The sequence below is a fragment of the Paroedura picta genome, chromosome 9 (assembly GCF_049243985.1).
Source record: "Paroedura picta isolate Pp20150507F chromosome 9, Ppicta_v3.0, whole genome shotgun sequence".
NCBI lineage: Eukaryota > Metazoa > Chordata > Lepidosauria > Squamata > Gekkonidae > Paroedura > Paroedura picta.
This window is the reverse complement of record NC_135377.1, coordinates 48,869,721-48,896,091: the sequence shown is the minus strand read 5'-3', so window position 1 is coordinate 48,896,091 and position 26,371 is coordinate 48,869,721. Positions and strand designations below refer to the sequence as shown.

Below are 26,371 nucleotides of genomic sequence, written 5' to 3'. Positions count from 1 at the left end.
GGTCATCAACCCCCAGTCTGCAGCCCGGTACCGGGGCGTGAAGGCTTTGGTACCAGGCCGTTAGCCTGCCTCACCCCCCCCCCGCGCCTGCCTCACCCCCTCCCCGCAGCGAGAAGCTCGCCAGGCCCCAAATGAAGCGGCTGCCAAAGCACCACTTCGCTCGCGGCCCAGCTAGCTTCTTACTGTGAGAGGGGGGAGAGGCAGGCGCAGCCTCTGGCACGCTAGCAGACGCAAACAAGCATGCGCGGAGCTGCCGCACATGCACATTAGCGCCCCCTGCTGGCGAAAACGTGCATGCATGGCTACTCTGCACACACACGTTTTCGCCAGCAGGTGGCGCTAACGTGCATGCGCAGCAGCCTGGGCCAGCAGCTCTCCCCCACCCCCAGAGGCGGTCCTCAACTGGAAAAAGGTTGGGGACCACTGATCTATTCCTTTAGATAGGTGGGGAAGGGCCAGATCAGGATGAGAGACTCCTCAGCCTGAATGAGTGCTACTCAAAACAGCACAGTCATCCAGGATTTGGGAATGATCCTTGACTCTTCAACCATGGAAGCTCAAATCATGAAAGTAGCACAGCTGGCATTTTCCCATCTCTGCCAAGGTAAACTAATAGCACCCTATCTGGCCTCAAAACATCTCACCACAAAGATCCATGCAACAGTGACCTGTAGACTAGATGACTGCAACTTGCTATACGTGGGCCTTCCCTTATCCCTGCTTTAGAAGCTACAATTGGTACAAAATGCAGCTGCTCATGTCCTCACCCAAACTCCATGGAGGACCCAAATTACCACTATCTTCCAGCAGCTGCACTGGCTACCAAATGAATACCAGATGAGATTTTAAGGTACTGGTACTCACCTTCAAGGCCATATGCAGTCAGGGTCCTGCATACCTCAAAGACCATCTGTTTACATATACTCCCCACTCTATTTATACCAAAACCTAATGATCCCTGGCCTCAAAGATGTCCACTTGGCCTCAACCAGAACCAGAGCCTTCTCAGCCACAGCCCCAACCTGGTAGAACAAGCTCCCCAATGAAGTGAAGGGCCTATCAGAACTCAAAGAGCATTTCAGCACGAGGAATATTTAGATTCCCCTCCTCATGACATTGCTAACATCCTGAGGCTGTCCAGCAGACGGGTCAAGATTCAGCCATTTTTAAAGCGTGATATGGTAAATCCAGGAAAATGGATTTACCACCCTCTATCGCATGTCCCAGCAGTGAACAAGCAGCAAGCAACCAGGAATAAGATCATATGGAAGGAGGAACACACTATAGTCCCTTGAGTGTTGTTCAATTTTTTTTTTAAGAGATTAGCACTTGGGAGAACTTTGGAGACCCACAAACCTCCAATTGGTAGCCTTCCGTGATTGCAGGCCGAGGAGTGGTGAGTAAAGAGTGTTTTGCTCTCTCCTGTGCCTTTTTCACCACTAATGAGGAGGAGAAAAGGTGAGACACAGTGGCAGAAAAAACTGGGAAGGCTTTTCAGTGTGGAGGGGTGAAAAAAGTGCCATTTAGTATCCTGCAATTGCAGCAGGAGACAAAGCACTTTGCAGAAATTCCCAAACAGTTCTGTAGGGTCTCCAAGATGGATCTCTTCAGCTAGGCTTTCAGATGAGGCCAATGACGGGGATTCCCCAACAACCTGTTCCCTCACCAGGCAACCTTGACAACCAATTTGTCCGACTGTTGCAGTTTCCCCCTCAACTGTTCACAAATAGCCATATGTTCTGATGTTAACTATTTATATCCTTTCTTGTTCATACTGTTCCAGTGTTCTATGTACCTCTTCCATTTACCACTGGTTTTGTGTACACTGCTTGTGTACACTGTACACTGCTTGTGTACACTGCTATCACTGTGAAGGGCAGTATATACATTACGCAAATAAATAAATCCAACACTTGAGGCAGCAGCTTCCTCTGTCCTTGACCCTGGAGAAAGGAGATCAACCACTTCAAAACAGTCCCCCATATCCCACTCTTGATGAAACAATGAGCAAGAAGCTCATGATCTACAGTATTGAACACTGCTGGCAATACAAGCAGCACCAAACTTCCTTGCTCTAGCTGTCACTGGAGATCATCGGTGACAGCAGCTAGGGCCGTTTCTTCCCTGTGACTAAGTCAAAAGTCAGACTGGATTGGATCCAGGACCAAAGCTTCCTGTAGGTGTGTTAGCAACTGGTCCGCTGCTACCCGCTTAACCACCTTCCCCAGAAAAGCAAGATGTGAAATGAGGCAGGATCCTATGGATCCAGAGATGGTTTCTTCAGCAATGGCTTAACCACTGCCTCCCTTAGGCCCCCCAAGAAGGTCCCTGACATAAGGGACAAGTTATTGCCTTGCAGGGGGATATTGACCACCTAATGAGGACACTGACAACCATAATTTTGACATAAAATATTTGGCCACATCCTTTATTCAACATTGGGCATGGCAAGCATGGGAAGAGAATCATGCCATCTTGTGGTTACCCTACCACAAGGAAGCCCACCACAGACTGCCCCTCAACGGGTTGCCTTGGCTATCCAGCCCCAAAATCCGGACATAATGGCAGCCTGAAACAGGGGGAGGGGAGGCACCATGGAGTGATCCCTCTGGGCACCAGCCTCTGTTGGGTTCTCCTGCCCCCCGGAAATGCTAGCCTTCAATCAGGCTCTGCATCCACACAGTCCTTTAAGGGGCCCGCCAAATCTAGGGGAGGACAGCGTGCAAGCTTGGCCTCCCCAAAATTGATCCTTCTCATGCTCCACTTCCGCAGCCTGTGACAATTAATCAATAATTTAACCCAACATCTAACAAAAAGTCAAACAATTCATAAACAGGGAGGGAGGGTGGATTTTGCGTCTTCAGGCGCCCTGAAGGGGGGAAAGAGGCCAAAGAATCTCAGGCCATCAGTTTAACTGACGCCCAGTTCAGCCACGCCCCCTGTTGCCATGCCAACACACATACTGCTCAGAGAATGCCAGGGCTGGGCAATCTCTCCAACCAGCCAGGTCCCTGTCGGCGTTCCTCCCCCGCAGCAGCAATGGCTCCCTTAGATAAGTCTTGGGGGCTTTTTATCTCCTGTAGAGATCCTCCAACCCTCTCACTGCATGTTTTCACAAGCTACTGAGGCCAAGATCACAAGAAAGTGAGGGAGATAAGGGAACCCTGCTGAGGGCAACTTTGGAATGCAGAGGTGGCCAGGAACCAGCAAAGGGATTTATGGTTTTATGACAACCAACCTGGAGGAGACTGGGAGACCAGGGCATGAACTAGGGTTCCAGTTCTCTTACTGTATTAACTGTTGGGGGAAGGTTGTGGTGGAGCATCAAGATTTTATCTGCAAAGTGGGTCACAAATGCCTCACAGCTACCCACCAATTCTCTATCATTTGTACACCCCTCTTCAAAGTTGGCAAGAGACCAAATCATCCCAATCAACTGTGCTGGGCGTGAGTTTACAGATGCCGTGGAGGTCATGCCGCAATCCCTCTTATATTGAAATCAGCTTAAACTTGTTACTGAAACTGGAAGTCCACCATCTCCAAGTTTTACAACAATGCAACATTGAAAGACATCTAACAAAGCTGTTTTTAAACACATCACAATACTTCATTTTAACAAAGTACTTTATATTTTCTCAAATAAGATTATATCAAGAAACAGCTATTTAGAAATTTCATATGCAACAATTATATTTGGCTTTTTTCAACGTATGATGGTATCCAAATGTTAGAACGCTTTTGTAGTTCCACACAAAAGAATGCACAGAACAAAGAAAAACAGTAATTACACTTAAAATTATAACGCTACAATTGAAATGCCTGGATAACAATGTGGGGTATTTGACAAAGAATCTACAGTGCATGAGGGGCAACATTTAGTCTATTGTAACATTTTTACAGCTAGTTAACAAGGTTCATGCTGTAAAAAAAGACTCTCAGTGCAATCCTATCTTATTCATTTACGCCCACTCTGTTTAAATTCTCTTGTGCTGTCAGATTACTGGTTAGAGATCATCGTTCCACTCTCCTTTCCCTAGCTTGATACGGAACGCAAGAACACATCAGCCCAAAAGTGGGGAAATAGCTCAATTATTCCCAAGCTTTTTGTTTTTCAAGCTCAGAATTACTTGGAAGTAAAAGGCTCCTTGAGCCGACAACCAGGCCTCCAACTGGTCCTGAACACTTTCAAAGTACCACAAACCAATTTATCTACCAGCTACAGGCAGCTGCTGCTGCTGCAGGAGTTTTGTTGCTTGCAGTGATCATACAGCCAACAAACAAGGAGAAAAAGTCACTCTGCATCCCCTCTGCCGAACCTCCCAACCTCGTATTTTTTATTATTTTATTCATTATATGATTATTTATTACCCAGCACTCCCAGACTGGCTGGCCACTCCCAGACTAGCTGGTTTGTGGCGAGTTACAAGTAAGATTCCCACAATAAAAGCATAAAACTCCCCTTACCTGTAACTCAGCAAACTTCCTCCAACCCATGTCTCAGGGGATAAGTGGAGAGTCAACTCGATATTTGAGCTGTAATGAGGAGGGGCCCAAGATCTTAATCGCTCTGGCCTCAACCAAACACCTGGTGAAAGAGCTCCATCTTGCAGGTCTTGCAGAACTGAGAAAGTTTCTGCAGGGTCCCTAGCTCTTCCTGGAGCTCATTCCACCAGGTTGGGGCCAGGGCCAAGAAGACCCTGGTCCTGGTTGAGGCCACACCTTCCTTGGGCAGGGAACCACCAACAACTTTGTACCTGCAGAACAAAAAGGTGTCATGCTAAGATGTAACTGTATTGAGATATCAGATATCCACGGAAGTACCTTCCCAGGATACACCTTAGCATGACACCTCAGCTGCTGACTGGCTGGCCACTTCTGCCACCAGTTTAATACAATAGCCATTGCAATGATAAGAACCACAAAGGAGGGAGTCTTATGCATTTCAAGAACAGAACTACAGAATTCTCTAAAGCTATCGTGCTTCCTTCATACCATTTCAAAACTTAGCTGTAACTGCTTTTCATCAAGTGAAATTCTATTGCAATCAGTTATGCACATTCTGTGCAGTCACTCACTGGCTACTAAGCAGATTTATCATGGGAGAACTTTCATAGATTTCTATAGCACCAGAGAGCACTTCCACTCCCAGCAGATTTTCCTGCCCAAGCAGCCACATGTAAGGGAGGGATGATCACTTATCTCCTCAATCCTTGCACAGCCACCACCAGAAAGAACAAGAAAAGATAAAGTAACAGTGAGAGCTCAAAGTAGGGCAGGCAGGCAGGATGTGTGACTGCAGAGAGAGCTGTTTGATGGACAACAGTTACAGATAAGTACAACTCTGTTTTTATCTTCATGATCTCATTGTACTTCCACATCTGGGAGTATACGAAACTTACTGTAAAATAGTGGAGAAATGCAGGACTCATGTAAAAAGGCTTTTAAATACCACTATCCATTTTCCCCTACAAATTTGACATTCATTGCATTGTGTGTCTCAAACAGAAGAATTTTACAACAGATGTCCTGCAAGAAATACCTTGAACAAGGGCGACAGAGTGCACACAAACAGACAAGGCACATGAACACATATGGGATGAAAAAACAGATTAGTTTACAAAAATGCTATGGGTGGAAATAGTGGACCTCAAAGGAAGCTTAACTCTGATGATTTATTATTGCCTACCAGAGCAAGGTTTGATGGTTTGACTACCCCTGGTTTAGAGGATCATTTTAAAACAGCAAAAGAATTAAGGAAAGCAGTGAGATGAAATGACTACCGCATATACTAGAGCAGTGGTCCCCAACCTTTTTATCACTGGGGACCACTCAACGCCGGGGGCCACTCAACTCCTTTTACTGAGGCCCGGTGGGGGGGGGTAGTTTACTCCTCTACTCTCAACCACTGCCCTAACGCCCTCTGATCGCTATAGTAATGTTTAAACATCCCTTCAAAATAAGATACAGACACGCCACAACAATGAACATAAGGAACATTTTATTTTCATGGAAATTTTAACTCATGACAATGACAAATCAATGGGAACCCTGAGCTTGCTTCTCTGCAACAAGATAGTCCCATCTGGGAGTGATGGGAGACAATGACACCCGAAGTGTGTTGTAAAGGGGCAGGGGGGGGAATGAAGTAAAGGGCCGGGGGGGGGAGAAGGTGTCCTTTGGGGCCCACCTCCAATTAGTCGAAGGACCACATGTGGTCCGAGGCCCACAAGTTGAGGATCGCTATACTAGAGTATAAGTTGAGGCACCTAATTTTACCACAAAAAAACTGGGAAAACGTATTGACTTGAGTATAAGCCGAGGGTGGGAAATGCAGCAGCTACTGGTAAATTTACATTAATTGAGGTAGGTTAAATGTTTTTGAATATTTCAAAGAAAAGCAGTAAATGAGCTCTGTAAGTGCAAAAGAGGTTCAACAAGAAAAATATGGTATCAACAAAAAACCTTAGCTCAATCAGCAACCATGCTAAAACACAAGAGATAAAATCCTTCAAGATTAGATTCCTCATTATCACCTGTATGTCCATAAAGAGCTTCAGCTGTAGCTGGTGTGAGGTTATCAGCATAGACTGAGTTTGCAGTCATCACCATCCCTGCTGTCGTTCTCATACAAAGCGCTGTCTTCACTGCCATCCATAGCATCAGAAAGCAAAGGGGGAGTGTCACATGGGCACCTTTCTCCTCCTCAGCAGGAGTATCACGTGAACCTACCCTACTGACCTCCAGTGGATGAGCTCAGGGTGGCCTAAGTGCTTAATCCATGCTCCACCATCACAGGCTCTCCCATCCAGCCTCTCCACAACAAATACAGAAAAGTCAAGAGGATGAATAGCTGCTGGGTTTTGTACCCTGCTTTTCAATAACCAAAGGAGTCGCAGAGGCTTACAATCACCTTCCCTTCCTCTCTTCATGCCAGACAACCTGAGAGAGCTCTGACAGAATTGCTCTGTGAGAACAGTTCTAGCAGGAGAACCAAACAGTGCCCCCCAGGCCAGCAAACCAGAGCAGAACAACAGTACCTGAAGTTGGCAACCTACTACAACAAGTACAACAGCTACCAAACTGGGAGAATGGACAACTCTAAATACAACTACAGTGCCCCCCCCCAAAATAAAACACTGAAATAAAGAACTGTAAAACTGACCACTGAAAGAAAGAACTGTACAAATCAACTTTTAAAAGGAACACAACCCCAAGAAGAAAAGCCAAACAATGCTGCTCCTCATATAAAAGAAGAAAACCAGGAGAAAGAAACAGTAAAGCACCCCCAAAACCCACCCCACCCACAGAAAACAAAAGAATCGTTTGGAAGAAGTGCTTAGGAAGAGGAAGAAGAAAAGTGAAGGCAAGAGGGAAAAAAGATCAGCGTCCCTCAGTCAAACCTTTGATGTCCTACAAGCTACCAGAGCTAGCTCAGTAGTAAAAGTAGTAGTAAAAGGTAAGAAAGATTCCTTTATGCAATGATATCTTAATCTAAGACCCATTATGCATAGCAGCAGCCACACTGGGCTGCTGCCTGGTCCTTATGCCAGGGTGGCATGCCCCATCGCTTCCTGCATATGCGTGGGGGAGGGAATCCCCGGAGTATGCAGACTGCCCCAGCATAGCGCACGAGCGCGCACAACACCATGGCTGGGAGATCCCGGAGAGCTACACAGTGGTGGGAGCAAGGAAGAGCGGGTGGGTGGAGGCCCTTACCGCACAATGGCAGGGGAGTGGCATGCCACTCTCCCACCAAGGTGGGAGGTAGGGGAACACCCTGTCCAGCTCTGCGGCTATGCAGAGCTGACAGGGACGTATGTTGTCCCTGCATAATCTTTTGATTTTGCATGGAGCTGGTGCCAGAGGGCCATGGATGGTGCCCGTGGTATCATGGGGAATGTGGGAGTTCCTGTATTTGCATACTGCTGGCTATCCAGGGCACAGCACTGGGCCAAGGCTGGGATGGCAGAAGCGTCATGCATCAGCCCTGCTGATGCCACCCCAGATTACCTGCTCCATGCATAACAGGTTTAAGTGAGGTGAATAAAAGAGAGCACATGCTTTAGCACAGTGGTCCCCAACCCCCGATCCGGGGACCGGTCCCGGTCTGTGGATCAGTCGGTACCAAGCAACGTCCTCCTCCCTGGCTGCTGCCTTGGGGGCTGCCCTGCCACTCTGCTCACCTTTGGTGCTCTCCAGCGGCCACCATGACTGGGGTTCCCCCTCAGCGTGGCACTGCGCAGCGGGCAGTGGGAAGTCAGGGGCACCGGTGGGAAAGTGGAACAGGGGCTCAGGCGGCGGCAACGTCCCTCAGCAAAAGACTACCCCCCCCGGGCCTCAGTAAAATTGTCAAGTGTTGACCGGTCCCCGGTGATAAAAAGGTTGGGAACCATTCCTTTAGCACATAAAGTGCAAGGTGGTGATCAGGCTAAAGGGGACTAGAAGGAACATATTGCAAAAAATGCAGACCATCAATAAAATTTTCTTCAAATACATTAAAAGTAGAAAAACAGGCAGGGGGACAGTGAGGCTCTTGGAGGACCAAGGGGTAAAAGCATTACTAAAGGATGATAAGGAAATCACGGATAAGATGAATGCAATTTTTAAACTTCTGTTTTCACTATGGAAGATAGGAAAAGTTCTGGTAGGAAAATCCACTGAGAGGAGGTGCACTGTAGAAAGCTGTGGAAATTTCTTTTAAGGCAGGCCTGCGCACTATGCAATGTGGGACAGCACAGATATAACAAAGATGAATTTGTATTTTAAAGCCAGGGAATACAAATTTTAATGGCATTTCTAACACTTGTAAAATAGATTGTGCTGGTGAAGTGATAGCTTAGTGCCTGTGTTATGCTGGTGCAACCTGACCGAGACATGATACTGCCATTTGCAGGGGCAAAAATGTGCAGAGTATGGAATACCGCAAAACAATTCTAGAATCCCATACTCACTGGCATAATTTTACAATTGTCAAACAGTTAAAACTTTCCTATTGAATTCAAGGAGAGACCAAGACTGTTTGAGCACTACCTTTTTGCCTCCAAAATGCCGAAACGTGGAGACAGAACTGAGACTAAGTACAATGAATCATGGTCAGTACGCTAGAAGCAATGTAAGTTCCAAGCAGGGATTTTTGAAGTATCAAGCAGGCTGAAGTTATAAGAACAATTATTTTGTGTGATACTCGGTGGCTCACTCACCTTGGCCTTGCCACCCTCAGTAGTCTTGTCCACCGCTTTAAGAAACACGGAGACTAGGATATGTGCTTCTTCAACTGTTTATTTCAGGGTCCTGTCACCCTACAACAATTCTTCCCTTCAACTTCCTCTAGTGCATCTGTTTTATACTCTCCTTCTCACACACCAATACTCCCCTTTCCTCCTTTAATACTCCCCTTTCAACCCCCTCTGACTCTGCCTCCTTCCTCTTAAACCAGTGTGCCCGCTCCCTGATTGTGGTTTTCTCAATTGCAAGCATTGCCCCCTTCTGATCTGTCCATGTTGTCAGGTAAGTATTCTTTCTTCTTGTGACAGGTTTCCGGCTTACCTGGGCTCCTCAGCTGGACTGCTGCTCACTTGCCCTTTCCCAGCAGAGTAGGGGCGCGATCATGTCATTGCCTCACCCCTCCCTCACTCCCCTCCCAAGGGCTCACTGAAGCGTCTCCCCTTTGTCCCGGTGCATCTGTTCTGCCGCAGCAGGTAAGGTGGCTGTTGTCTCTATGGCCTTTCCCTTGTCATTTCAACTGTCGGTTCTGCTCTTCCTTAGGCTATCCACCCATTCTGTCTCCAGGAGGCAGCAGTTCAAAGGGGTGGGGCAAGTTACAGTAGATGAGCAATAGGGTTTTGAGTGGCCTGCATAGTGCAGGGGTTGGACTAGATGACCCATGAGGTCCCTTCCAACTCTATTATTCTATGATTCTATCTTGACAATACATGTTGTTGATTCACATGTAAACTAAAGCAGGTTTATACTTCAGCTCTCTCTTTTCTGTAGTTTTGTCATATGCCTTTCAAGAGCAAAAGGAAATCCCTCCACTGTCCCAGGACATGTCATTGACTTCTGCCTTGCTATCCATCATGCTGTCTTATCTCTTAATCATGCTGCTGGGGAGAAAACAAATCCTTCAGGGCTAGTATGGAAGCATTATTATTCTCACAAGGCCATGACCTCCTTCACCAGATTGTAGCATTATCTACCTTTTCTGGCATTAATGTGCTGTTTAGTACAAGGAGAAAAATTAAATTCTGTCTGTCCCTTCAGTGTCAGCAATGTCTAATTTATTCTATCTTCAGAAGAGAGCACATACAGAATTATAATCAACACCCCACTACATTCTGATTTTGCTATGAGAAGTCTTTCCTATTACGCTTCCCTCTAAGACTAGCTTTGATAGGAAGCTGGGAGGGAAAGTCGAGGACAAGCAACTTTCAGAAAATAAAAATTCAATAAATTGCGGATGTCTGGGGAAATGACAAGGAGAAAGAAGCAAAAAGCAATAAACGAAAAGCCTTAGCATCTTACGCAGTGCTTAGTCCTTTGCATGATAGTTCAGTAATGCTGGACAGTGACCAGTTCCTGCCTTGAGTTGGATTTGTTTATAATCATATACACAAAATAAATGCCTGTCCAATAATGATGAAAATATGCTCCTCATATTTTAAAATGTTTTTTCTGTAATTTATACCTTCCACTCAGAAAAACGAAAATAGGGTTCCAACCTGATTTAGAAAGGTCACTGCTGATGAAGGTTTTAGGCAAACTTGGAATAAATAATGAGGATAGAAAATGGTGATGAAGTTAAACATGTGGAACTAGACCCAGGGCTTGGAAGCAAAACATCTGTGCATGCTCAAAGTTTGCCTGGCTAATTTAATGGACATTCTCTTACCTGATAAAGCATACTCTGTATAAGCTCCTTTCCCACCTGGCCTAAATATCTGCAGTTCCGCTATGCTAGCCCCTATATATGGTCTGGGAAGAGCTGGGAAGAAAATGGTATATAAAGGACTCTTTCAACATTCAAATTCTAGCCAGAGAACTTCTCACAACTTGGTCACTCAAGCTCATAGACTGCACAGCTCTGTGTCTTCCAGAGCTCTGGCTCCCTAGAACCTTTCATTCAAACTTGAAAGGATTTTGCACTAATTTGTTTGAGAAGTATTTCATGTCAGCATCTTAGACAAAAAGTAAATTTTGTGCAATTTACTGAGTTTCTACTCTCTCATAAAACATTGTAACTCAAGGAACATGTAAATAAGCTAACTGGCATTAACAAAAACTGTGAAATGGAATTGTTTGGAAGGGATTTTTTAAAAAAGAAATGGCACTATAGTATAAAAGAACACTTCTCTATAAAAGTAACTAAATTGTAGACTATAATATTCTATAGTATACCTTATCCTGCTTTAACTAAATGGTCTTTTACTTTTGTAATTCCAATTGCTGTATTGTTTACTATGTCAGATACCTTTTTCTTTTCTATTTTTTTCTAACTTTTGGGACAGATTGGAACTTGGACACCCCAGACACACTCCACTCCAGGGGCAGTTTCCAAAATATATAGAGGAACCATGGATAAGGATGGTTGAATAATTTATTTGCTCTGCCATTTTTACTGTGACTAAAAATGTGTTAGAGGTTTTATTACTGTAGTGTAAATTATGGAATTCTTCAGGGTTTCAGTAGACTCTGTGATTTTATTCCACCATCATCCAAGCCTACGTAGAACAAAAGTGGATTGTTTTGTTTATCCCTAGGTAAAAGTTAAACCTAACCAGTTAAATCCAGCTTTACAGCAGTACATTACAGTCCCTTTCGTGCCTAGAAAAGATATGTTAATATCCATTTTATGTTCAAACAGGAGTAAGAGCATTTGAAAATGTATTTGTGTGTAGAGAGAATAAACAATGTGCACACACTTTAACAATATCTATTTATCTGTCCTTTAACTACTTCTCATGTTAGTGTCATTTAATCTTATTCTGCCTAGTTTTGTATGGTATAAGTGAGCTATGTGCAATTAAGACCACCCACTCACTTGGATAAACATTGTGTGAATTTGAAAAGGAATTGTATTTGTATTGTTATACATTCAATCCTATTTTTCTTATACATAAATAAGCATCTAGCCCATCTAGACATTAAACTATGCAAATTATATCTTTTCAACTCCTATAAAGAAGAGCTGGGATAGGAGGAAAACATATGAGTGTTCCTGACTTGAAAAAAATGCTTCTTCTTTTCCTATTGTATCTGAAACATCTTCAAAATATGCTAAAGGTAGAAGAAGAGTTGGTTTTTATATTCCACTTTTCTCTACCAAAAAAAGCCTCAAAGTGGTTTACAATCGCCTTCCCTCTTCTCCCCACAACAGACACCCTGTGAGGTAGGTGAGGTTGATAGAGCCCTTATATTCCTGCTCAGTCAGAATGGCTTTATCAGTGCTGTGGCAAGCCCAAGAAAACCCAGCTGGCTGCATGTGGAGGAGCAGAGAACCAAACCCGGCTGCCAGATTAGAAGCAGTCGCTCTTAATGATTACACTAAGTTGTAGCTTGTGTTATCAGGCTTCTGCTAATGGTTAAGAGTAGCCATCCCCAACCTGTGGGCCCCAGACCACATGTGGTCCTTCGACTAATTGGAGGTGGGCCCCGAAGGACGCCTTCTCCCCCCCCTCCGGCCCTTTACTTCATTCCCCCCCAGCCTTTTACAACACACTTTGGGTGTCATTGTCTCCCATCACTCCCAGATGGGACTATCTCATTGCAGAGAAACAAGCTCAGGGTTCCCATTGATTTGTCATTGTCATGAGTTAAAATTTCCATGAAAATAAAATGTTCCTTATGTTCATTGTTGTGGCGTGTCTGTATCTTATTTTGAAGGGATGTTTAAACATTACCATAGCGATCAGAAAGCGTTAGGGCAGTGGTTGAAAGTAGAAGAGTAAACTACCCCCCCCACCGGGCCTCAGTAAAAGGCGTTGAGTGGTCCCCGGTGAGTGGTCCCTGGCGTTGAGTGGTCCCCGGTGATAAAAAGGTTGGGGACCACTGGTTAAGATCACTGTTAACACTAAGGCTAGAAGGTGGCATCTGCATAATAACAACCCAGTGGTAGGAACATATCCTTATCCATGGTTCCTCTATATATTTGTGCAACAGCCTGGGGGGTAGAACAGTCCGGGGTGTCCAAGTTGAAATAGGGCCAATCAGGGTTGGCCCTGCCCCTACAGCTCCCACCCTCCATCCCTGGATGCTAACCACGTTCCTCTCAGACGCGCCAGAGGCAGAGAGAGATACACAGAGCCCTGCCAGACTTAACACGAGCCCTCATTCCCTCCTATCACTCCTGCTGCGAGGGAGGCAAAGAGAGACACAGAGAGAGCTGCCCAAATCTGCTGACCAGCCCTGTTTCCCTCCTAAGAATGAGCCCTAATTACCTGCTATGGCTCCTGCTGCCATGGAGAGAGAGACGCAGAGAGGGACGCTCCTGCTGTGATGGAGAGAGAGACAGAGACAGAGAGCTGCCCTAAATTGCACACCAGCCCTGCTTCCCTCCTACAAACCAGCCCTAATTACCTGCTATGCCTCCTGCTGCAAGGCACACTGAGAGACATGCAGCGAGAGACAGAGAGAGACAGAGAGAGACAGAGAAAGATCTGCACCTCCCAGTGTCCCTAGCACCCATTGCAGTCCTTGCTAGTTAGGCTAACAGTTCCTAAATAAAAGGATAAAAAGAATGAGTTCCAGGTTGAAAGATGTCTGAAACACCAAGGGCCATTTCGCACGGCTTCAAAATAGCACAATGGTTGCTAATTGAAAACGCTACTAATTTGGCATAACGCACGACGTCGTAGACAATCTGCAACACTCCTGAAACCGACCCGCAAAAAGCGCTTCGTTGTAGCGCTTTCAGGGGAATCCAGAAAAGTGGATTCACCCTCCGGATAGCGATACACTCCTGCAACCAATCTGCAACACTAGCGCTAAAGACCTGTGCGTTACCATTGTTGCGGGTTCTTCAAAGTCCCTCCTCCTGAGCCTGTCCTCCAAACTTCCAGCGAAGCGATCGCCATTTTTTTTTCTCCGAGCGAGCGGGGATAAACGCACCAGCGAGCCTCTTTCTGTTTAGAGGCTTCCCTGGCTTCAGTCCTTTACCTTTAGTCACTAAGCACAAACCACATAAAAGCCCGTTTGCTGAAATAAAGTCCCTTTATTTTTTACACATTAATTCAGCCAAAAATCGGGCCCGTGAGAGGGGGGGGATTTTTTTTTTATCACTCGAGGCAGCGTGCCAACGATCATACGATCAAACGACAGCTCACATTAGGCAGCTGGATGGGTCTCTCCGTTGCAACGAATCTACCTAGATTCGTTGCTATGGGTCTGTTTTTTTTTTAAAAAAACCTTTCTTAAAGGGAAAGGGGCTGTTTGGGAGCATGCTAACGGCTGCCCATTGGCTGCTTGACGGCCAGGGGCGGGACGAGCTTGGCAATAGCGCTTCCTTTCTAGCGATTTCTGCCGAGACCGGAAGCCTGTGGGAAACGCTAAAAAACGCAACTGATTCCACTACAAAGGCAGGTATGCATAACGACGAATTCCACTATTTTAAATGGCGATTTTTCATTCCGCAAACAATTTGCAACAAAGATCCCCATGCGAAAAGGCCCCCAAAATACAAAAATACAAAAATTCAGTCTCCCCTCACCATAGTCAGCCTTGAGATGTTTTTGGATTTCATAGCAGTGCCTAAAGTTTCAGAGGCAACACTGGCGAAGGAAATGGGGTTGCATGTACTTGTATACTTGTAACTATTATTATGTGTGGTATGAGAAATCTAAAGTTAATACAGACTTTAAAAATCATTTTGTTAGACATGCTGTTGAAAATATGGAATAAATATAAACTTATATAAAATAAAACTTTATGGATTTCAACACAAGAAGTGTTAAAGTATCATGATAGATTTCTCTAAGGGGGAGTGTAAAACGAAAACAAGAGAAGATTTGATAACAGAAGGCTATACTTGTCAATAGATTTTCTATGCACAATTATTAGAAAGGTATACAGCAAATAAAACAGCTCATGGTTTTGAACAATCTCAGACTGAATCAGAAGTAGAATTATGTACAAATGATAAGCATATTACTGCCAAGCTGTATAAATCTGAGACAATGGAAGAACAAGTTAATAATGTATTATAAAATGAGCATTTTTTGGTATAACATAAAAATGGAATAATGGAAAAATATGTGGTCAACTAGTCTTACATTTTCATTAAGCACTGGCCCTAAGGAAAACTTTTATAAGATGATGTATCACTGGTATTTGGCATCCAAGAGGTTATCCAAATGTATAAAAAGTACTTTGAATGTATAGTGAAAATGTAAACAACATTTTATCATTTATGGTGGACATAAGGATTAAAAAAAACCTGGACATAAATATATACATTATTCAACAAGCTTTCAAAGACTAATATACAAAAGAAACCAGAGAATTTTCTTTTGGAATTAATGGATAAAGAACTTGAAAAAAATACATAGAACTTTTAATATATATGACTATAGCAAAAAGACTGTTATATGTTCAGAAATGGAAAACCTTGATATTATCCTATCTGCTGAGTTGAATGCTGACTCCAATGCAGCAGACATGCCCCCCCCCCAAACCTAGAAGTTAGGTAAAGGATGGTTGGAGAACCATGCTAGCAGCTGGTACAATGTCTAATTCACGAGCCATAACCCCGGAGTATTTTTGTAGGGAGTTTCATGCCTCTCCCTAATCACCACCCCAATGTTTCTTGCCTGCTCTGGCCATGTTTTGGTTACCAATTCAATTGCCTTTTCTTTTCTTGTAAAGTGACTAGAAGGTACAATTTTACTTTGGTGATTGATCTGAGGAGTATGGTGGCAAGAGGTTTGATAACAAGGTATGTAGTAGGGGACCATATATTGGAATGAAATGAAGTGGAAACAGCAGCTGAACTTCAAGGGTATGACATACTGCAATGGCACTTTATACAGTGTGTATTAGGCAAAAATGAAAGACATTAAAATATGGAAATATTTCAACATGCAAGTACATCACAAAGTAACATAAAGTATAAAAATCAAGAGCTGCATTTTGTACTTCCCTAAGACTACCTAACTGATTGTGAAACATTACATATTGTCATTAACTCACTCACTGAAGCACAAGTGTCTGAAATTAGGAATGTCATTGTGAGTTCCTTTAGTTTTTGATGGGATTACTAAAGAGCATTAACTCACTGAATGTTTTATCAAGTATAATAATACTTTTAAGAAAACTATTCATGATGAACGGCAAAAACATCTACAAATCATAAATCTAAATATTCTATTCCCTGCCACAGACTTTAGAAAGTGCTGACACAATTCTACTACATATCTCCCAGTTTCAAACTAATTAAAATCTTTGATTATAACAACAATAATATTCTCAGTCATCTGAAGTTATTTCAATAGTGGTTTGAGATTAAAGGTAAAGGTAAAGGTATCCCCTGTGCAAGCACCGAGTCATGTCTGACCCTTGGGGTGACGCCCTCCAGCGTTTTCTTGGCAGACTCAATACGGGGTGGTTTGCCAGTGCCTTCCCCAGTCATGACCATTTACCCCCCAGCAAGCTGGGTACTCATTTTACCGACCTCGGAAGGATGGAAGGCTGAGTCAACCTTGAGCCGGCTGCTGGGATTGAACTCCCAGCCTCATGGGCAAAGCTTTCAGGCGGCTGCCTTACCACTCTGCGCCACTAGGCCCTATCTAAATGCATCTTTTTTAAAAAAATAGCATGACGAAAATCAAAAAATTGGAAGGCCATGAGACTATTCACCCAGCTCTACTCCAGCTGCTAAGTTAGGATAAACATTTCTTTCTCTTTAAACCAAAAACAAACAAAACCAGTCTTTCTGAATGCAGCGTTGAGATTTTTCAGCAATCATTAATTTCTGTGGGAGCAGGAAAACAAGTAGTGTAAGACCATACTATGTAACAGAAATGACGGCCATACTGTTACTGTTTCTAGTTTGTCCCTATCACCTTTATCTTGATGTTTTCCTTTATGTTTCACATGAAAACTAGTAAACTAGACTCTGACATCACAAAATAAAATACAGAGACTGAAGGGTGGGAGCCCGGCCACAATCTGATTCAATCTTACTGACTAGATTAACAACAACAACAACAACAGCCTTTATTGGCATAAAAATAGTTACCAAATGTAAATTAGGACACATCAGAATACAATCAATTCGTTCTTAAGTTCTCACAGCTTAATTGCCATTTGTAAAAATTTAGCCTCTGGAAGATTCTTGGAGAGAACATCGTCACCCAGATATAAGTCAATTTGACCCTAGAAATCCCTCTTTTCTTCTTGAACTGCCCCATTTCAACATTTTGGAGGCACAAATGACAATTTCTCAACACACAACTGGCCTTATTTTTGCCCACCTCCTTTCCCAAGCCACCAAACTTTTCTGACCATTAAATAGGAACCGAATTGTTCCCCAAGGTAATATCTGTCTCTACAGGACCACCAATGCTTTATGGATTGCACTGTAACTGTATTTCTCTCTCTCCCTTCCTCCCTCCCTCTCTCTCTTTTGCTATCAAATGTATGAACTTTGCCATTTGTTAGAAACCATGTCCCCAGGGTTGGATCCCTGGATCCCAATTTATGGTCTCACACCTTATCTCCCCCACAAACTATTTCCCATTACTGTTGCCTAAGTAGAAAAACTTGTTCAAATCCCATCTGGAATCAGTCTTCCATCCAAGAGCAAATTTCTCTGCTTGGACATGATACAAGATTCTTGGGTTTTGCAATCATAAGCAGAAATATCCCAAAATATTCACATCACAGAAATTTTTACAAACCAAAAAGTTGTGTTTTTATTTTGAATTCAGCTTTAGGAAAACAAACTCAAAATCACAACTTCTCCAACAAATAAAACAAACCTTGAGAACAAAGTTAGCTTTGCACAAACATACACACACAATGCTGGGCAGTCCCCTGTGTGCCCACCATATTCGTTGTAGAGTTGGTAGACCTGTACAAAGAAAATACCCTTACACTCTCTAGGTCAGGGGTAGTCACCCTGTGGTCCTCCAGATGTCCATGGACTACAATTCCCATGAGCCCCTGGCAGGGGTTCATGGGAATTGTAGTCCATGGACATCTGGAGGACCACAGGGTGACTACCCCTGCGCTAGGTTATTGCCTAGATCCCCAAGGCTAGAATAGTAGAGCTGGGACTGAGAGATTCCTTTTTTGTGGTTATATTTATTGCTCTGTTTTGTAATTTTATGGGGGATTATGGGGTTTTATTGTGATTTTTATTACTTTTATATTGTAAACCACCATGAGACAGCTGTCGCTATGAGTGGCGGTATATACATTAAAATATTAATTAATTAATTAATTAATTAATTAATTAATTAATAATTAATCACAGAAGTGGCTGCAGCAAAAAGGCAAACTGGAACAAATTTCCATGCTCCCTCAAATTCTGGTGGGGAGAATATACTGCACCATCGTCAAGAGATTATTTTGTCCAGTTTTTATTGGTCACGGCAAGCACCTGTGCTGCAAAATATTTTGTTTACAAGTGGTATGCAGCTAGCTGCTACAGAAAGAATAAGACAGAGAAAAATATGCTCCTGTCAGCACCTTCTGTCAGATGGATGGAACTTGAAAATATGACAGTTGCAGATCGTTCCTATATTCTCTTCCCTGAACAGTCCTTTATAAGTCTGGGAAAGCTTTCTCCACCAGAGTTACAGGATCCACATGAACAAGTTGGGAGGCTGCAGAGGGGAGGGGGGAAAGGATTACATTTTACTTTCTACTTTATTGGTCAGAGCAACTCCTACCACGTTTCTAACAATGCAAAGAAATGCAGATAACATTATATGTGTCTCTGTGTGGTAGAACCAAAGAAAGACAAAGATGTTGCCATAAAGTTGGAAAAATAACAGAACTTCTCCCTGAAAACCTTCCTGTGTTTGCTAGAGAGTTTTTTTTTTTCTACTACGGCCATTAGATTTCAGATTGCTGCAAGATGGAAACGGCAAGACTTGCCTGAGGTGGACTCTTGGTTTGAGAAACCGAGAGTATGTAGTGATGGCTAAGCTTACACATTTGCTGAATAGAAGACCACCAGAAGAATTCTTGGAACGCTGATATGTTTTCTTAAAATATGATGAAATATAATGTCTTAGATTAATTTCTAATCTTTCTTTCTCTTGTATAATCAGTATTTTTCTTCTTGAGTCTATTGGACCCCAAAATAAGATATTGAAGCTCCATATCAAAACAACTCATTTTATAAATCCTAGTCAGTTTATAGTACCATCTGTAAAGCAGTTTTAAAAAGGTCTTTCCCCCCTAATATATTGATATTAAAACGTTTATTAACTTTGTCATTTTTTCCTGAGGTTGACTCAGTAATTTCCTTTAAAAGACTAATTGCCACTGTGCTCAGTAAGCTTGTTCCTTATGCCCTGGCTCTATAAGCATTCCATAGAATTTTGCTCACAATCCTTTGGGCAATTAACAATGGGCAATTTACAATGAGCCATTATATTCTCAAAGACATTCACTGGTCTAGAGAGACCACTTCACAAAGCATGTTCTGAAAATAAATTTTAATTTGCAAAAATTGATATCTCTACATTTTTTGAAGAGCGCTTTTTTGTGCCAGATGATTTTTTGTGTGCCAGAGACAGAGGACTGAGGTAAAATTGTTGGCAGTTGTACTGGTTGGAGAAGAGAAGGAGCTTTTACTAAAGAACCTCTCTCAGCAAAGGCAGAGAGACAACTGAAGAAAGGCTACTTTGCCCCTCTTAGCAGGCTAGAAAAGACAAGAAACAGAGCAGGGAGGGGGACAGAGAACCCTCGGGCTTTCTCCAAGTTTCAAAAATCTCTCTGTTGTACAGCTAGTACCCATGCAAGACTGCACAGATACCACGATGATGAAACTACATAACAGAATTTTCTTTTATTCCAGTGAACAATAGATAATAATTTTGCTAAATTAGTCATATTTTGCACACAATTTTTTAAAAATTCAAATGAAAGCCACCTGTCGGTATCCATGGATCTGATGAAGGCTTCACCAGTGTGTTCACCTGCTCCCAATTAAGATCATCATCATCCGACTGGCTATAGCCACAGGAAGGGAATGGCTCATCGAATGAACAGCCACCTGTTAAAAACAAAACAAGTAAAAATCAGTGAACTTGGGATGGCTTAACTGCAGCCTTTTCATTTTATTTTTCACAGACATCATTATAGTTGTCCATAATTTGTCCTACGGAGCTTTAAATGATTTTTTTTCTAAAGTACACAGCACAGTTAGAGCACAAAGATCATGGGTCTCAAAGAGCAAATACTGTCCAGTTAATTTCACCTTTAAATCAAATAAGTAATACAGTAATTTAGTACAGCAGGATTCTATTCTAAAGTCTACTTATCAGGTAGAGGGTCTGGTATGAAACGCAGCAGCCGGGGTCCTCATTGGAACACCTTGGGGTGCCCATATTCAGCCATTGCTGAGGCAGCTGCATTGATTTCAAGTTGCAGCCCGGATGAAATTCAAGGTTCTGTTTTTGACCTTTAAGGCCCTTCGCAGTCTGGATACCATATATCTGAGGGACCGCCAATCACCTTATGCTCCCCGCAGGGCCTTGCATTCTGCGGGTACTAATCTGTTGGTGATTCCTGGCTCTCGAGAGGTTTGCCTGGCCTCAACCAAGACCAGGGCCTTTTCAGTCCTGGCCCCAACCTGATAGAGTGAGCTTCTGGAAGATCTAAGAACTCTGCAGGAATTTTCACAGTTCCGCAGGGCCTGTAAAATGAAGCTCTTCTGCCAGGTCTCTGGTTGATGCCAGGGTACAGGCAATTATAGTGGTCCCTCCACAACAAAGAACTAGAAGCATCCCTGGGGACTGGGCCTCTGAGGTGCTGATGGAGGGGGGGGACATGGGAGGGGAAGGAGGGGTTTTTAATTTTCTCATTGCCAGAGTAGGTGGGATTTGATTTTTTATGTTTTTATATATTGGGGTTTTATTCTTATGGTAACCTGCTGCAAGTCATTTCTGAGAGAAAGTGTGTAGGAAAACTAAATAATGATAATGATAATGACAATGACAATGACAATGACAATGACAATGACAATGACAATGACAATGACAATGACAATAACAATAACAATAACAATAATAATAATACAATTATTTAAGTTTCTCCTCATGCATTTCTTAAGTACTCAAATCCAGAAGAGTATTAGAGAGTCTAATATCTGGACAAAATCTAGCATTCTTACAGTGCACTCCTAAACATAGTTAGAAGTTTATAGATGCACTGATTTCAACAGACTTAGAATGGAGTAATTCTCCTTAGGACTATTAATTCAATATTATCTGATTTCTGAACCAAGTAATACATAATTTAAAGGTATTAATAAAACAGTAACTCCTGGCCTTACCACTTCTTCAAAAGAAATGGTTCCATTTGTTTGAATTAAGCCTTTGGAATCTAAATTAACTGAACTTCCATTATCCGGTGTTTCTCAAAAAATTATCCAAATAGAAAAATATCATCCTCCATTACAGCCCTGCTTCTCCTTGCTGCTTAGATGCTAGATAGCTAAACCAGACATCTGTCACTTTACTCAGGAAACTCTGTTGCCTCCACGCCTCTACAGGGGAAAATTGTACAGCTACAGAAAAAAACATAGAATTCATAGCCCTACAGTTTTGTTTACATCTAACCACCTTCTATTTTGGAAATGGTAAATATTAAAATATAAATTGATTGAACAATACATTGGTGTCTGGCTGAAAATAAGCCAAAATTGATAAAATGTAAAGGAAAAAATATGGCCAGCTAGATTGGACTTGCTATTTAATTTTGCAAATAAAAAAGGCATGCAAGATATAGCACTTGGGAAATGGCCATTACTCACTTGAAAAAAAATTCACCCAAACACTTTCCACTCCCCTTAAATACCGCCATCTGTTTTCTTTTATTATGAACCTCACAAACATATTGTGTATGCCCTGGTGGCAGAGAGATAGCTCATCTTAATGCAGTTCTAAATTGTGTTCTGTGGAACAGTCTTATTCGTTATCTCTAGGCATTTCAGAGAAATTAGCACCCCTGGACATTGCATCTTTCTGTAACACTCTTGACTATACCAACCTCAATTAAAAATTCCACTGGGAACAGAAAACTCATTAAGGAACTACTTAATATTTCACCTCAACAACAATATATAATCTGTCCTCCCACATCAATAAGAAAGAACTAATTCAAAATCAAGTAGCTCCCTTGAAATGCAGACAGGTAAGTCTACCAAGTTATACTGTATGCTAGGAAACTTCAGCATTTATTTAATTAAGAGTGGGCTGTACTAGGTAGCCTGTCCATGGCTTCCTTTGATTTGGCAAATCCACCTTGTTCCAAATTCAGTCTGCAGCTAATGCTACCCTTTTTTATCCTCCTCCACACATAAAGTGCTGAGTAGTGCCCCATCCCCCCACTCTGATGCACCAACAAGTTGCTACCAGGTTTGGGAAGATATTGCTCAGCACTAAAGATACTCCATATCAAGCCCCATCCTGCCATCCAGCAAGCAATGGCCTCTTCAGGACACATCCTCCATCACACCTGATGTCTCAGGATACTCATCAATCCTTGTCTATCATGAGCAACCCATCCTATCCCTGCTAAACAGCCACCAGAATAGGCATTCTTAATTCTAAATTCAATCCCTTATTTAATTATTTAATTCTTAAACATTACTACCACCAGCCTGGACATCATGAAGCAGCTGAAAAGGGGCCCTGCTTAAGTGTCAGTCAGGAGGAAGGCCACTAAAACTCCTGCTTGGCCCCAAATGGTGACTGGTTAGTTCCATGCTATAAAGGGTAAGTGGGGAGGTCAGCAGCAAGCAGCAAAAGATGAGGCATGAGATGAGAGAGGAATAATTAATTATCACACCTATCTTACCATTGGATAGCTGAATCCTACCAATCCAATGCAGCCATGAGCTTCCTATGAAGCTGAACTGGGGCAGTTCAATCCCTGGCTCTAATGGCTGCAGATGCCTCTTTCCATGAAACTGAAAATATAGTTTTCAGATGACAAATTGGTGAGCCTAAACAAAACAATGATGACTTCTGGAGAAGTGCTGTACTTTGGGGCCAGGATAACATTAAAATTCACAAGCACTAGTTATCAACTTTTTAAGTACATTCTTCACCAACTTCCAGGATCAGTCGGTACCAGGCCACAGCTCCTCCTCGTCCTCTTCCCTGGCTGCTGCCTCGGGGGCTGCCCTGCCACTCTGCTGCCGGCTCACCTTTGGTACTCTCCAGTGGCCGCCATGGCTGGGGCTCCCCCTCGGCGTGGCACTGCCAGCTCCTGCTGGCAGCACCCCCCCAGCGGGCAGTGGGAAGTCAGGGGCGCTGGCAGGAAAGCAAGCAGAGCATCCCTCGGCAAAAGACTATCCCCCCGGGCCTCAGTAAAATTGTCAAGCATTGACCGGTCCCCTGCTGTAAAGAACTAGGTGTATAAAGAAGTTCCACAGATGCAGCTTTGCCTATCAAAATAGCCTAGAGCAGGGCAGGCAAACTGAGGCTCTTCAGATGTCCGTGGAATACAATTACCATGAGCTCCTGCCAGCATACTGGCATGGGTTCATGGTAATTATAGCCCATGGACATCTGGAGACTCACAGTTTACCAATCCTGTTCTAGAGATAAGAAAATGGCACCAGCTAATTTTTTTCCAAACATAGTGCAGATGAATGAACAGCTCTAACCTGTATGGAATGCCTGAGAGAACAATATTGTGGCAAAGCAGATAAAACACATCTAGGATGTTTATCAAGAGCCTCTTGTGGCGTAGAGTGGTAAGGCAGAAGACATGCAGTCTGAAGCTCTGTCCCTGAGGCTGGGAGTTCAATCCCAGCAGCCGGCTCAAGGCTGACTCAGCCTTCCATCCTTCCGAGGTCGGTAAAATGAGTACCCAATTTGCTGGGGGGTAAACGGTAATGACTGGGGAAGGGAATGGCAAACCACCCCATATTGAATCTGCCATGAAAACGCTAGAGGGCATCACCCCAAAGGTCAGACATGACCCGGTGCTTGCACAGGGGATACCTTTACATTTACCTTAGGATGTTTATCATAGATCTAAAACAACAAACCAACAGGCTGTAGACATAGCACATTTCTTCTAGATTGGGGATTATAATCATCATTGCTACATTCAGTGCACTATGAAATTGCTATTAAATAATGTGAAATGTATGCTTTGAAAGAGAAATTGCATAACTAGACTTTATTTAGATTGTATACATTTTATTTAAAACATTTATTAGGCACCTTTCTTACTTACAGAGTCCAAGATGGCTTACAATGTAAATAAACATATAAACTAAAATACATTAAAAACATAAAAATAACTATTTAAAATCACAACTCATGACTGCTAGCAAAATTAAGCAAATGTAGTCCTAAATTAAACATCCTTCAGTTAAAATGATGGTCCAGCTGTACCTCCTTGGAATGATTATTCCATTACCAGTGCCACTGTCACTGAAAAGGCCCTTCTTATGTACCCACCAAATTAATTTATTTGATTGATGGGACAGTCAGAAGGGCTTCGTGTGAATTTTAAATCTGAGCTAAATATGTGTTTCAATTTCTTGTTGGCATCTCTTACTGACCTACTTGGAAGCTCCTTTTTGCATAGGTTCTGTTCATTTTTTTTCCTTTGGCAAATTAACCTACATCTGTTCCCTTGGACTATTATATTCTAAAACACGAAAGATCTTTTTTCTGGATATCTTCAGTACTCAGGTAACTGGTACAACAAAGCATAATATTTTCAGTTCCTGTTGCTATTGCTACAGAGTTGCAACCAAGTTTCAAACATATTCAGAAATATTTTATTAAGAAAGGTTTTGAGTATGTGCACACATGATAGGTAAAAGTAAAAAACAGTAATTAAAGTTCTTAGACTACATGCTAATATCAATTATAATTTTGCTTTACATCATAATTTGCTTCGCTTAACATCAGTGTTGTAGTGGCACCACTGAGATGCCTTGACTTCATTGAGTCAATGGAGTCAAGACATCTCAATTGTGCCGCTATGAACGATTATGCTCCGGCCAGGAAATTGTGCCGCTATGAACAATTATGCTCTGCCTGCATGCTGGAGGAGCTAATCCCTGCTTAAGGATGATGCTGGTGCTGTCTAGGCCTCCTCCTGGCCCTGGCCCATATTAGGGCCTCTGATGGCCCACTGCAAGGGAACATGGATTCTTCCGCGTTCCCTGTCTTCCTGCAGTGACCAGCAGAGGCCCAGCCAAGGCAGGCCCATGCATATGGGAACAACCAGGCCTTTGATGCCCAGCTCCTACCCCACACCTATGGTGTCCCTGCAGGGACACAACATGTCCTGTTTGGCTTCATGGTGCAATGGAGTTGAACAGGGTGCTTCTACACCCCCATGATCATGGGATAGAGGCATGCCGCTATCCCAACATCCTGTGGTGGGATGACAGTGACCCCTGAAGCCCTACCTTTGCCACCATGAGGCATGGCGGAACTTTCCCACCCTGGAGTTGTGTGTGTACATGCACATATCTGGGGCAGACCATGTGTGCCAGGGGATTTCCCCCCCCCATGCATATATGGGAAATGATGGGGCATGCTGCTCTGCCGCTAGGAACCAGCAGCTGCATGGCACGTCCAGCCATATGCATAATTGTTCTATACTATGCTGGTTTATCACTATGGCACTCAACTTAGAGCTTTTAAAAACAATAACTCTGAGGAAGATCACATGGCAAAAAAAAAGGCAGAAGAAAAAAAGCAGCACAGTCTGAAGTAATCATAGCACTTCATTAATGGAAAGTAGTTTGCTGTATGAAACCCTGTCCCTGTACAGCTTTTCTTGAAACCAGGCCAATGGTGAATAACATCTGGTTTAGAACTGTAGCGGTTCTAGAATTGAGGAGCTTATACCTGAATGATGCTCTACTGGTACCTTGATGCCCTTGGGTGAGTCCTGAATTCTGTTATGCATGCAGCAATCAAGTAGCACCTGCGGTCCTAGGAAGCTGCTACACACTTCACCACTGATTCTAGCAGTACCTTCTTCACTCACCTTGAACCACAAGGAAAGGCAGGGTATAAATGTTCTAATAAATAAATAAAATGTCTAAAGGCTTCCTTTGCTTGATTTCTCTTTTCTTGGAATGTAATGTTCAACCTGCCACGTGTAGCACTGTTTCATTCAACAAGAATCTATGTTTCAAATTAATTCTTTTTAAAAACAGGTT

At 43.0% G+C, this 26,371-nt stretch overlaps 1 protein-coding gene and 1 long non-coding RNA gene across 2 annotated transcripts in view; one reads left to right on the top strand and one right to left on the bottom strand.

Moving 5' to 3' along the window:
- Window positions 1-26,371, bottom strand: part of PTPRM (protein tyrosine phosphatase receptor type M) — a 525,104-nt gene that overhangs the window by 363,795 nt on the left and 134,938 nt on the right. Inside the window, exon 2 of the mRNA XM_077352746.1 lies at window positions 20,096-20,218. Within this exon, the coding sequence (XP_077208861.1) occupies window positions 20,096-20,218 (123 nt within the window). The remainder of the gene's footprint in view (window positions 1-20,095; window positions 20,219-26,371) is intronic.
- The window catches only part of LOC143844912 (uncharacterized), a 47,328-nt gene that overhangs the window by 14,955 nt on the left and 6,002 nt on the right, over window positions 1-26,371 (top strand). The gene's annotated exons all lie outside the window — the stretch shown is intronic.